This window comes from Microchirus variegatus, assembly GCF_963457635.1.
Source record: "Microchirus variegatus genome assembly, chromosome: 18".
In the NCBI taxonomy this organism is placed as follows: domain Eukaryota; kingdom Metazoa; phylum Chordata; class Actinopteri; order Pleuronectiformes; family Soleidae; genus Microchirus; species Microchirus variegatus.
The window spans coordinates 7159080-7174601 of NC_139819.1; the positions used below are offsets into that span (position 1 = coordinate 7159080).

Consider the following 15522-nt stretch of genomic DNA (forward strand, 5'->3'; position numbering starts at 1 on the left):
TCTGCAACCCAAATCTCTCCTCCACAAATAAATAAATACATACAGTGTGACCCTGTTCTGTCCATCACAGAAGATGAGACGCTCTCATACCAGATATATTTATATATACTGTAGGTTCCTGTTTACGCGCTCCAAAGGCTGTGGTTAAAGAGACTTTGAGTTTGACTGCGCTGTAGCTGCAGAGACGGAACAACAGGCTACTGACCAGTGAGTGCATGTATATTATTATATCACTGCTTTCTGTGAAAGCTGCCCTACCTGTAGATGAAGGTCTGATTGACAGAACTGAAGGGACGTAATTAACGGCAATCTGTTATTGCTGCTGCGCAACACCTCCTTTCTAAACACTCACCCCCCCCCCTCGCACCACCACCCACACACTACTGGCTTTATATTGTAATTGGATTTTAAAACCCATTTTTTTCTCTCCCTCACTCTTAAATAGCTTTTTATGTGGGACTGACATGATGTGACAGAGGCTCTAAACGTTTTGTTTATGCTGGTAGCGTTTGTAGACACTGAAGAAAGAGAAGGCGTGTACCTGTATTGTTGTGTTGTGACGAGCTATGGAAGTGTATTTGTCATGTAAAACATAAACTCGTTAAGACTTTATTTGAAAAAAAAAAAAAAAAAAAGAACTCTGTGTCCAAATAAATTCTGTATTGAGTATTTGCCGGCCTTTGTGTCTCCTTATGATTGACAGAAGTGGATCGGTGCCACCTGTAGGCGCTTTGTGGCAATTACAGGAAGGTGAAACTGCTGTCACTGCTGTAGTGATTTTTTAAATGTGTGACTTTGTTAGTTAGTTTAGGAACCACCACAATTAATTTATTATGGAGGATTTTTTTATTATTATAATAATACAGAGTGATAACAAGGCTGATGAAATATTTTATTTTATAGGCAGCTTGACCATTTAAAATATAACATTTTACACAGTGTCTTTTCACACCATCAGAACGAGCCCTGTGGACATGACAAGGGTCACCTGACCCCCACCACAGAGCCTCATACATGAAAAATGAAACTGAGCTCCGATCGTATGAATTTCTCCTTCATATTAGCCACAGAATGTTAATTTATTTAATTTCTGACCCCTTTTGTCTCGTCTTCCACCACAGCGGTGCCATTTCTCCTTCAAAAAAAGCATTTGTAAAACCCTTTTTTGTCGTCATTGACTCATATTATAGGGGGTTTAGTCACCAATGTATGGTTGTGTTGTTGTTGTTGCCTTATTTAATCTGTACTTGTGTCGCCTGTGAGAGGAAAGTGGTGTTTTTATCCGGGCGAGAAAAAAAAGGGTTGAACATTCCCCCTCCATAATAATGATAATAAAGTGTTTCACTCATCCACGTGGCTGGTGCACAGTTTGTGGTGGTTTGGATGAGGAGTATATTAACAAGTCACTCTGCAGTTTTTTTATTTCTTTTTTTTTTACTCTATATCTTTTCTTTGTTTAAGAAAGAAAAAAAAAAAAGGTGTCACACCTCATTACAATCCACCAGCGCTGCTGAGCACACAGCATGTTAAACAGTGGCAATAAAAGGGGATTTTCTGTTTCAATTTCCTCCACTTTGGCGCCACTTTATCCAACTGAAGAGCCTGGAAATAGGGGAGTTCCCAGAAAGGGTAACACTTTAACATATATAAGTAGCATACTAGCCCTTTATTAGTAATTATTAAACGCGTATTAACACCTTATTCTATATGCAAATGTTTTCATTTTCGATTAGCATTAGCGTAGCTAGATGTTATGACTCAGCCACGCCAGCTAGCTATGCTAATGCTAATCGAAAATGAAAACATTTGCATATTGAATAAGGTGTTAATACACGTTTAATAATTACTAATAAAGGGCTAGTATGCTACTTATGTGCATGCTAATAAGCACCTAGTTAATGGTGAATATGTGCTCCCTAAGCTAAAGATGTAAAAAACCAAAAGGACAAACTGCATTCCCCCCATACGACTAATAAACGACTCCCCTGAAACGGTGTGGTCGAAATAAGCCACCAAAAGGCACTCCCATGATTTCAGCATTGCTTATAAATATAATTTATTAATTGTTTTAAAAATTCTTTCTTACAGTTTGTACAGAAAACAATTACGAGGAGATAGAGAGGCAAGCATTCAGCAAGACTGAGCAAGATTCATGAAAAGCGTGCCAGAATTAGCTAAAATGGACCGACATTACCCTGCACTAATCAAATGAAATCACTCCTTATAGTAAAATAACAATGCGTTTTTCTTTTTTTTTTACAGGAACAGCTCTAGTTATAGACTTCTATCAGGATAACCAATGCCAAGTTTGCATAGTAGACACAGCTTTTACAAAAAAGGAAGAAACTTAAATTAAAAAAAGAAAACAAAAAACTTTACACATACAAACTAGTATCTAACTGTACTGTTCTTTTTATATTCTGAAAGTTTGCCAAATATAGCTGACAGTACACAACTGTACATACTGTGGATTAAAAAATATTTTTTTTTATACACACTTTTCATAATCTTAAACACTACTTTCTTTTTCCACTTTTCACATCACGAGGGAATCACCTGCAGGAGGCGCCGACGCGTCCTCTCCTCAAATGGAAACCTTTTTGCTTTAATTAGTGTTGGGCAGGCAAACGCGCTAATGGCGGTTAACATCGCTAGTGGTGTCAACGTTAACGCACATTACGCATGACGACTGACCGGAAAAAGACGCGCGTGAAGTCGTGTTTACGTGCCGCAGCACCGCTTACCAGATAGCTACGTTAGCTGCGTTAGCGCCTTTAGCGCTGTTAGCGCGACTACAGTGGAACTGGAGCGGTCTGTTTATTAAACGGAAAGAGCAGCGCTTCAAATAACCAGCGTAGTTGTTGTACTGCGTATGTGTGCCTCTGTTTTTAAAGTTTAACGTTACTTTAGAGACTCATTTTAGCAATCAGGATTCACGGTCGTCGTAGAAACGCGCCATGCGTTAACGTCGACGTGCCCAGCACTAGTTTTAATCTAACCGTTAATGACTGAACTCTGCCGTAGATGATCACGTCGCATGAAAGAAACCGTCGTCACTAATTACCTTTGGGTTCGTGTTTTGCTGTGAAATAGGCTTTTTATCCTCGTAAAACACGCACAAATCTTCCCTTTTCATTTCCTCGCACCCTGACATCAGCAAGTTAAAATATTACAAAAACATCATCCACTCGCTCTCATTTTAACCATTTGCACATTGTTGTTGTTTTTTTTGTTTTTCTAATTTGGTTCTTAAGGCTGTGTGTGTACTACTACACTACTGTTCCAACACTGGTCCAAAGGGGGGGGGGGTTGATTCTTAACTGAACACAAACAGAAAAGGGAAAAAATCAATGTGAGAAATCAATGTCGTCATGTTTTCTGTGTGTGGGCAGAGGGAATCTGTCATAAGCAGGCAAACGGCTGACCTTTTGCACCAGTGTTAATGGAGCCTACGTGGTAGTTTTCTTCGCAGCATCTTCCTCGGTATCTTAGTTTCGTATATGGCGTCTCTCCGTAAGTTCTGAGCACAGATATCCATATGCGTCTCATTTGAACCGAAAGCCACTTTTTAAAAGAAAGAACAAAAATAAGGCTCGTCCTCTTGTCAGAAAAGGAGACGTCATTGTCTGTCGGGGTTCCGGTTATCCTGATTTTTATCCCTAAATTGCAACTATTTTTCATTATCATACACATGACGCGTTGGAATGTTAGTTGCGGACAGAATACTGAGGGGGAAAAAAAAACCGTACTGATATGTTACAGATTTCACCCCCCACAGTTCACATCTAATGTAAAAAAAAAAAAAAAAAAATGTAAATAACACAATTAAAAAAAAAAAAAAAAAAAAGATTACTGAACACAAATGTTATGGTAATACAAGGTCCTTATGATGAATATGGTAATCATATATTTACATGTTTGAGACGACAATAAAAAATAAAAATAAATGAAAGTGCTTGTTATTCGTTCAAAGGCCACTGGATGGTGCTAGTGACCAGCAAAGTCATGGTTGGTGATTATACGTGGCATGGCGTCAAGACACATTAATACACACATTAATGCGAGGACAAATCCGTGTACAGTTATCGCATTTGTCATCATATGATATCTGTGTTTTTTAAATGTATATTTAGAAACAGTTGATGTCACTTTTGATGTAGTTCATCCCTATTTTTGCTTGGTCTCTCTCTTCCCTCAGCGTTGTTGGACCCTGTCCAGAAACAAGCCCCGACAGTCTCTCGTGGGTTTTTTTAGCGACTGGAATTCCCCCAGCATGCATCACCACCAAAACAACTCTCCTCTCTCTATCTGGGGTCAAACAGAGGAGTAGAAGTTAAACTTTTTTGAATGTGTGATATGAGCAGAACACAGCATCTACTGTGTACTCGTCTTGCTTCCTGAGCAAAAAGATGTATTTTTTTTAAAAACTAAATATGTGTACTGTAGTATAAAAAAGTAAATCTGCTTCTTTATCTGTTCATCATAAGTTTAATTGTAAATATACCTCAAAACAGACGCTTTAACGAATGAAAGTATAAAATTAAATATGTATTTTTTTTGTTTTCTTTTACAAAAATGAGATGCGCGACTTTAAAAAGTAAAGTGGACGGTGTTTTTGATCAAGTACTGCGGCCCCGCCTTTTCCTTTTTAAACTCCGTAAGTGAACGTTATTGTCCGCCGACTTGTTTCTGGTCAGGATCCTTGACATAAACTCTTGTTTTGCAGGAAAAAAAAAAAAACAATCCACACATATGGACACATGGAATACATGGAGCGTTCCCTCGGAAACTATATAAAAGAAAAGTTAACTGTACTGGTCAAAACACGTCGTACAGCTCAAGGCTCACCGGAGACCAGAGGGATCACTTCTTTATCTCATTACCTGTGTTCCATTTTCTTTCAGATGATCACCTGTCTCCCCCATCATTCTATGTTTAGATGTTCCTGTCCCACTGTAATCCCTTTATTTATCTCCCTTACTTCCTTTTTCCCCAGTTCACTGTAATCAGTTTAACCCCCCGCCTCCCTTTAATGATTCTGTTCCATTCCTATAGAGAATTTCAAGGTCGCTGCGCTGGTTGCCTTTTTTTTTCTTTCTTTCTTTCCCCTCATCTTTTTTTCCGTGTAAAGTAACAGCAAGAGAACAACTCGTGTTACATGAGACGACGTCTTTTGTTGTTGTTGTTGTTGTTGTTGTTGTTAGGCGTGTGTTTTTGTTTGTTCCTGATAGACTCTTGTTTGTGTGGTTTATATCTCTGTGACACGGCAACATCCCACAAACACACACACACACACAGAGAGAGAAATAATACACATAATTTGCAGCACCAGCTCGAGCCTTCTCGTTCTTGTCCGTTACCGTGTCGGCGCGGGCGCCGTGGTATTTAACTGCTGCTCAATCACCATGGCAACAACTTTTTCATTCGCTCCACACATCAAAGTCGTTCATTGCCCCCTCGCTGCAGCATCCTCCTCCGGAGAGAATTCCACGTGCGTAGTGTTCTTCAGAGTTCCGTCACTGTCTGGGGCAACCGTGTGTTATTTGTTTGTTTGTTTGTTTGTTGTTCTTTTTTTTGCTTCGTCAATGTTCTGTTGTCATGGAGGCGAGGGTGCCGTCACGGCGACCCATCTCTTCCAGCACGGCGGCCAGTTCATTAAGGCCTCCGTCGGGAAAGTGCTGGACCTCCCACAGATCTAAGATCACACCTGTTGGACTGGACTTGGTGGCAAAGTAGTTCAGGTATCTGGGGGAAAAAAATCAAGAGGTGGGTCAAGGGTTTTTAGTAAATATAAACACACTTTCACTCCATTAAAACATTAATTGCTACTAATATATATGTATATGTGTATTTAAAACTTTAGTTATATGGTTATTTACTTGATAAGAATAAGACATTAATTGCTACTAATACATATATGTGTGTGTATATGCATATGTATATACAAACACACACATATTTAAAATGTAAAAATTCTTAAATTTTGTGTAAACAAATTAAATATATATTAATTTAAGACTTTCATCATTATTATTTATCTTAAATTAATTAAATCAACATCCTGCTACATATATACATATACACGTATACACACACACACACACATATATATATACATACATATACACATATATACATATATATATATACATACGTACATATATACACATACATATACAAATACACATATATATATATATACATATACATATATGTATAAGTACCAGGATGTTCATACAAGACGGTAGCTTAAAAAAGATATTGTTGATCTGAACCTGAATACTTCATAATCTAAACTAATCCGATGTTAAGCTGATAGACATGGTGAGAAGTGAGTGTTCCATTCAAATGTCTTGAAACAAAGCACAAAGGTGCACATTGATATTTAAGTAGAGTAAAAAAAAAAAAAATAGTGAGAAGAACTCGACACAGAGAGAGAACTGGTTTTTCTAGTTGCTGCGGTGAATAAAGTACATAATGGTGCGAGCCAAGAAGTCTGACGATGAGCCATCTGTGACAAAGATCTCACTGCGGATTTGACGTGGAAAAGCCATCAAATCTGAGTCCTGTTGGAAATGTAAAAAAAAAAAAAAAAAAAAACTTTGTGTTCCCGTGTAAATCCTGCGATTGCACTGTTGGCACACTCTAGTACTGTTTAAACAAACACAAGCATTTATGCGACTCCTCGGCTTCTTTGAGTCACTGTTTTCCTCTCCTACAGGTCTTCTTTTTGTGTACGTTTCTGCTACTGATAATATTGCTCTGCTCCTTTCTTTCGCAGCATCATCCGGTGAAGTACGGACTCTGCCGGACAGACGGACGGACGGACGGAGAGTTCTGAGCGTTTGTCGTGTGCCGTCATGACGACAACAAAAATGTGAGTCATACTTTGAAGCCGAACTGACATGTTGTGGCCGTTTGCACGAGAGCAGAGAGCATAAAAGACGGCGTGTCTTTGTCAGAGCTCCCTTTTGAGTAAGCTTTTAACAGGAATAGGGGAAGTAAACAACAATTTGGCTCGCTGTCCATTTCTCAGGAATATTTGGTGCTCAGATTAACAGACTGCATCATGAGCCGGCTGCCAGTTGGGACAATTATGTGCACTTGGGCTCAATTATCCTCTCAATATCTGCCTCTGCTTTGGGAGCCGCAGGTAAATGAACCTCGAGATGAGACTGACTCATCCTGACACACATCTGGATATGGTGAAACTGAGCATGACACCTGTGAGTCAGACACGACGAGAAATAGCATCCTAACCTTTTAACTTCTAGATTGCAGCATATATTTAATATTAGAACAAGAGTTAAGAGAATATTAGAACAAGAGTTAAGAGAAGTTTCAGCCTGATTTAATTCTTCATGAACTAAATGATGACTTTTTTAGTTCAAATTTTGGATGATATGCTATAGTATGACTTTTTGGTAAAATTTTGGACAACATAGTATACTATGACGTTTTTGACCAATTTCGACCATTTTTGGACAACATACTATACTATGATGTTTTTGACCATTTTTGGACGACATACTATACTTTGACATTTTTGACTATTTTTGGACGACGTACTATACTATGACGTTTTTGACCAATTTCGACCATTTTTGGACAACATACTATACTATGACGTTTTTGACCATTTTTGGACGACATACTATACTATGACGTTTTTGACCATTTCTGGACGACGTACTATACTATGACGTTTTTGACCATTTCTGGACGACATACTATACTATGACGTTTTTGACCACTTTTGGACGACGTACTATACTATGACGTTTTTGACCATTTTTGGACGACATACTATACTATGACGTTTTTGACCAATTTCGACCATTTCTGGACGACGTACTATACTATGACGTTTTTGACCATTTCTGGACGACATACTATACTATGACGTTTTTGACCACTTTTGGACGACGTACTATACTATGACGTTTTTGACCATTTTTGGACGACATACTATACTATGACGTTTTTGACCAATTTCGACCATTTTTGGACGACATACTATACTATGACGTTTTTGACCATTTTTGGACAACATACTATACTATGACGTTTTTGACCATTTTTGGACGACATACTATACTATGACATTTTTGACTATTTTTGGACGACGTACTATACTATGACGTTTTTGACCAATTTCGACCATTTTTGGACAACATACTATACTATGACGTTTTTGACCATTTTTGGACGACATACTATACTATGACATTTTTGACTATTTTTGGACGACGTACTATACTATGACGTTTTTGACCATTTCTGGACGACATACTATACTATGACGTTTTTGACCACTTTTGGACGACGTACTATACTATGACGTTTTTGACCATTTTTGGACGACATACTATACTATGACGTTTTTGACCAATTTCGACCATTTTTGGACGACATACTATACTATGACGTTTTTGACAATTTTTGGACAACATACTATACTATGACGTTTTTGACCACTTTTGGACGACATACTATACTATGACGTTTTTGACCATTTTTGGACGACATACTATACTATGACGTTTTTGACCACTTTTGGACGACATACTATACTATGACGTTTTTGACCATTTTTGGACGACATACTATACTATGACATTTTTGACTATTTTTGGACGACGTACTATACTATGACGTTTTTGACCATTTCTGGACGACATACTATACTATGACGTTTTTGACCACTTTTGGACGACGTACTATACTATGACGTTTTTGACCATTTTTGGACGACATACTATACTATGACGTTTTTGACCAATTTCGACCATTTTTGGACGACATACTATACTATGACGTTTTTGACCATTTTTGGACAACATACTATACTATGATGTTTTTGACCATTTTTGGACGACATACTATACTATGACATTTTTGACTATTTTTGGACGACGTACTATACTATGACGTTTTTGACCAATTTCGACCATTTTTGGACAACATACTATACTATGACGTTTTTGACCAATTTCGACCATTTTTGGACAACATACTATACTATGACGTTTTTGACCATTTTTGGACGACATACTATACTATGACGTTTTTGACCATTTCTGGACGACGTACTATACTATGACGTTTTTGACCATTTCTGGACGACATACTATACTATGACGTTTTTGACCACTTTTGGACGACGTACTATACTATGACGTTTTTGACCATTTTTGGACGACATACTATACTATGACGTTTTTGACCAATTTCGACCATTTTTGGACGACATACTATACTATGACGTTTTTGACCATTTTTGGACAACATACTATACTATGACGTTTTTGACCATTTTTGGACGACATACTATACTATGACATTTTTGACTATTTTTGGACGACGTACTATACTATGACGTTTTTGACCAATTTCGACCATTTTTGGACAACATACTATACTATGACGTTTTTGACCATTTTTGGACGACATACTATACTATGACATTTTTGACTATTTTTGGACGACGTACTATACTATGACGTTTTTGACCATTTCTGGACGACATACTATACTATGACGTTTTTGACCACTTTTGGACGACGTACTATACTATGACGTTTTTGACCATTTTTGGACGACATACTATACTATGACGTTTTTGACCAATTTCGACCATTTTTGGACGACATACTATACTATGACGTTTTTGACCATTTTTGGACAACATACTATACTATGACGTTTTTGACCACTTTTGGACGACATACTATACTATGACGTTTTTGACCATTTTTGGACGACATACTATACTATGACGTTTTTGACCACTTTTGGACGACATACTATACTATGACGTTTTTGACCATTTTTGGACGACATACTATACTATGACATTTTTGACTATTTTTGGACGACGTACTATACTATGACGTTTTTGACCATTTCTGGACGACATACTATACTATGACGTTTTTGACCACTTTTGGACGACGTTCTATACTATGACGTTTTTGACCATTTTTGGACGACATACTATACTATGACGTTTTTGACCAATTTCGACCATTTTTGGACGACATACTATACTATGACGTTTTTGACCATTTTTGGACAACATACTATACTATGATGTTTTTGACCATTTTTGGACGACATACTATACTATGACATTTTTGACTATTTTTGGACGACGTACTATACTATGACGTTTTTGACCAATTTCGACCATTTTTGGACAACATACTATACTATGACGTTTTTGACCATTTTTGGACGACATACTATACTATGACATTTTTGACTATTTTTGGACGACGTACTATACTATGACGTTTTTGACCAATTTCGACCATTTTTGGACAACATACTATACTATGACGTTTTTGACCATTTTTGGACGACATACTATACTATGACATTTTTGACTATTTTTGGACGACGTACTATACTATGACGTTTTTGACCATTTCTGGACGACATACTATACTATGACGTTTTTGACCACTTTTGGACGACGTACTATACTATGACGTTTTTGACCATTTTTGGACAACATACTATACTATGACGTTTTTGACCAATTTCGACCATTTTTGGACGACATACTATACTATGACGTTTTTGACCATTTTTGGACAACATACTATACTATGACGTTTTTGACCACTTTTGGACGACATACTATACTATGACGTTTTTGACCATTTTTGGACGACATACTATACTATGACGTTTTTGACCACTTTTGGACGACATACTATACTATGACGTTTTTGACCATTTTTGGACGACATACTATACTATGACATTTTTGACTATTTTTGGACGACGTACTATACTATGACGTTTTTGACCATTTCTGGACGACATACTATACTATGACGTTTTTGACCACTTTTGGACGACGTACTATACTATGACGTTTTTGACCATTTTTGGACGACATACTATACTATGACGTTTTTGACCAATTTCGACCATTTTTGGACGACATACTATACTATGACGTTTTTGACCATTTTTGGACAACATACTATACTATGATGTTTTTGACCATTTTTGGACGACATACTATACTATGACATTTTTGACTATTTTTGGACGACGTACTATACTATGACGTTTTTGACCAATTTCGACCATTTTTGGACAACATACTATACTATGACGTTTTTGACCATTTTTGGACGACATACTATACTATGACATTTTTGACTATTTTTGGACGACGTACTATACTATGACGTTTTTGACCATTTCTGGACGACATACTATACTATGACGTTTTTGACCACTTTTGGACGACGTACTATACTATGACGTTTTTGACCATTTTTGGACGACATACTATACTATGACGTTTTTGACCAATTTCGACCATTTTTGGACGACATACTATACTATGACGTTTTTGACCATTTTTGGACAACATACTATACTATGACGTTTTTGACCACTTTTGGACGACATACTATACTATGACGTTTTTGACCAATTTCGACCATTTTTGGACAACATACTATACTATGACGTTTTTGACCATTTTTGGACAACATACTATACTATGACGTTTTTGACCATTTTTGGACGACATACTATACTATGACGTTTTTGACCAATTTCGACCATTTTTGGACGACATACTATATACTATGACGTTTTTGACAATTTTTGGACTACATACTATACTATGACGTGTTTGACAATTTTTGGACGACCAACTATACTATGACGTTTTTGACCATTTTTGGACGACATACTATACTATGACGTTTTTGACCAATTTCGACCATTTTTGGACAACATACTATACTATGACGTTTTTGACCATTTTTGGACGACATACTATACTATGACGTTTTTGACCATTTTTGGACTACATACTATACTATGACGTGTTTGACAATTTTTGGACGACCAACTATTCTATGACGTTTTTGACCATTTTTGGACGACATACTATACTATGACGTTTTTGACCATTTTTGGACGACATACTATACTATGACGTTTTTGACCATTTTTGGACGACATACTATACTATGATGTTTTTGACCATTTTTGGACGACATACTATACTATGACGTTTTGACCATTTTTGGACGACATACTATACTATGACGTTTTTGACCATTTTTGGACGACATACAATACTATGATGTTTTTGAACATTTTTGGACAACATACTATACTATGACGTTTTTGACCATTTTTGGACGACATACTATACTATGACGTTTTTGACCATTTTTGGACTACATACTATACTATGACGTGTTTGACAATTTTTGGACGACCAACTATTCTATGACGTTTTTGACCATTTTTGGACGACATACTATACTATGACGTTTTTGACCAATTTCGACCATTTTTGGACGACATACTATACTATGACGTTTTTGACCATTTTTGGACAACATACTATACTATGACGTTTTTGACCATTTTTGGACAACATACTATACTATGACGTTTTTGACCAATTTCGACCATTTTTGGACAACATACATATACTATGACGTTTTTGACAATTTTTGGACTACATACTATACTATGACGTTTTTGACCATTTTTGGACGACATACTATACTATGACGTTTTTGACCATTTTTGGACGACATACTATACTATGACGTTTTTGACCATTTTTGGACGACATACTATACTATGACGTTTTTGACCATTTTTGGACGACATACTATACTATGACGTTTTTGACCATTTTTGGACGACATACTATACTATGATGTTTTTGAACATTTTTTGACTACATACTATACTATGACGTTTTTGACCATTTTTGGACGACATACTATACTATGACGTTTTTGACCATTTTTGGACTACATACTATACTATGACGTGTTTGACAATTTTTGGACGACCAACTATTCTATGACGTTTTTGACCATTTTTGGACGACATACTATACTATGACTTTTTTGACCATTTTTGGACGACATACTATACTATGACGTTTTTGACCATTTTTGGACGACATACTATACTATGACGTTTTTGACCATTTTTGGACGACATACTATACTATGACGTTTTTGACCATTTTTGGACGACATACTATACTATGACGTTTTTGACCATTTTTGGACGACATACTATACTATGATGTTTTTGAACATTTTTTGACTACATACTATACTATGACGTTTTTGACCATTTTTGGACGACATACTATACTATGACGTTTTTGACCATTTTTGGACTACATACTATACTATGACGTGTTTGACAATTTTTGGACGACCAACTATTCTATGACGTTTTTGACCATTTTTGGACGACATACTATACTTTGACTTTTTTGACCATTTTTGGACGACATACTATACTATGACGTTTTTGACCATTTTTGGACGACATACTATACTATGACGTTTTTGACCATTTTTGGACGACATACTATACTATGACGTTTTTGACCATTTTTGGACGACATACTATACTATGACGTTTTTGACCATTTTTGGACCTATGACGTTTTTGACCATTTTTGGACGACATACTATACTATGACGTTTTTGACCATTTTTGGACGACATACTATACTATGACGTTTTTGAACATTTTTGGACGACATACTATACTATGACGTTTTTGACCATTTTTGGACGACATACTATACTATGACGTTTTTGACCATTCTTGGACAACATACTATACTATGATGTTTTTGACCATTTTTGGACAACATACTATACTATGATGTTTTTGACCATTTTTGGACAACATACTATACTATGACGTTTTTGACCATTTTTGGACGACATAGTATAATATGACGTTTTTGTCAAATTTTGAACCAAATTTTTTTTTTCAAAATGGTCACATTTTGGACGATATAGTATAGTATGACGTACTACATAGTATAGTGTGACGTTTTTGTCAAGTTTTGGACCAAAAAATGTTTTTCAAAAAAATTGTCAGATTTTGGCAACATACTATACTATGACGTTTAAGACCAACTTTGACCATTTTTGAACAACATACTATACTATGACGTTTAGACCAATTTTGACCATTTTTGAACGACATACTATACTATGACGTTTTTGACCATTTTTGGACGACATACTATACTATGACGTTTAGACCAATTTTGACCATTTTTGGACGACATACTATACTATGACGTTTTTGACCATTTTTGGACGACATACTATACTATGACGTTTTTGACCATTTTTGGACAACATACTATACTATGATGTTTTTGACCATTTTTGGACGACATACTATACTATGACGTTTTTTGTCAAATTTTGAATCAAAATGTTTTTTTTCAAAAATGGTCACATTTTGGACGCCATAGTATAGTATGAAGTATTACACAGTATAGTGTGATGTTTTTGTCAAGTTTTGGACCAAAAAAATGTTTTTCAAAAAAATTGTCAGATTTTGGTCGACATATTATAGTATGACGTTTAAGACCAATTTTGACCATTTTTGAACGACATACTATACTATGACGTTTTTGACCATTCTTGGACAACATACTATACTATGATGTTTTTGACCATTTTTGGACAACATACTATACTATGATGTTTTTGACCATTTTTGGACAACATACTATACTATGACGTTTTTGACCATTTTTGGACGACATAGTATAGTATGACGTTTTTGTCAAATTTTGAACCAAATTTTTTTTTTCAAAATGTTCACATTTTGGACGACATAGTATAGTATGACGTACTACATAGTATAGTGTGACGTTTTTGTCAAGTTTTGGACCAAAAGATGTTTTTCAAAAAAATTGTCAGATTTTGGCAACATACTATACTATGACGTTTAAGACCAATTTTGACCATTTTTGAACAACATACTATACTATGACGTTTAGACCAATTTTGACCATTTTTGAACGACATACTATACTATGACGTTTTTGACCATTTTTGGACGACATACTATACTATGACGTTTTTGACCATATTTGGACGACATACTTTACTATGACGTTTTAGACCTTTTTTGGACAACATACTATACTATGACATTTTTGACCATTTTTGGACAACATACTATAATATGACGTTTTTGACCAATTTTGACCATTTTTGGACGACATACTATACTATGACGTTTTTGACCATTTTTGGACGACATACTATACTATGACGTTTTTGACCATTTTTGGACGACATACTATATACTATGACGTTTTTGACCATTTTTGGACTACATACTATACTATGACGTGTTTGACAATTTTTGGACGACCAACTATACTATGACGTTTTTGACCATTTTTGGACGACATACTATACTATAACGTTTTTTAACATTTTTGGACAACATACTATACTATGACGTTTTTGACCATTTTTGGACGACATACTATACTATGACGTTTTTGACCATTCTTGGACAACATACTATACTATGATGTTTTTGACCATTTTTGGACAACATACTATACTATGATGTTTTTGACCATTTTTGGACAACATACTATACCATGACGTTTTTGACCATTTTTGGACGACATAGTATAGTATGACGTTTTTGTCAAATTTTGAACCAAATTTTTTT

The 15522-nt window shown here is 35.9% G+C and overlaps 1 protein-coding gene across 1 annotated transcript in view; it reads right to left on the minus strand.

The window, feature by feature from the left end:
• Nucleotides 1–5582: 5582 nt before the first annotated feature.
• The window catches only part of LOC310939865 (netrin receptor UNC5C-like), a gene marked incomplete at both ends in the record, with an annotated part of 201882 nt that continues 191942 nt past the window's right edge, over nucleotides 5583–15522 (minus strand). The window contains one exon of the mRNA XM_083904714.1: nucleotides 5583–5745. Within this exon, the coding sequence (XP_083760840.1) occupies nucleotides 5583–5745 (163 nt within the window). The remainder of the gene's footprint in view (nucleotides 5746–15522) is intronic.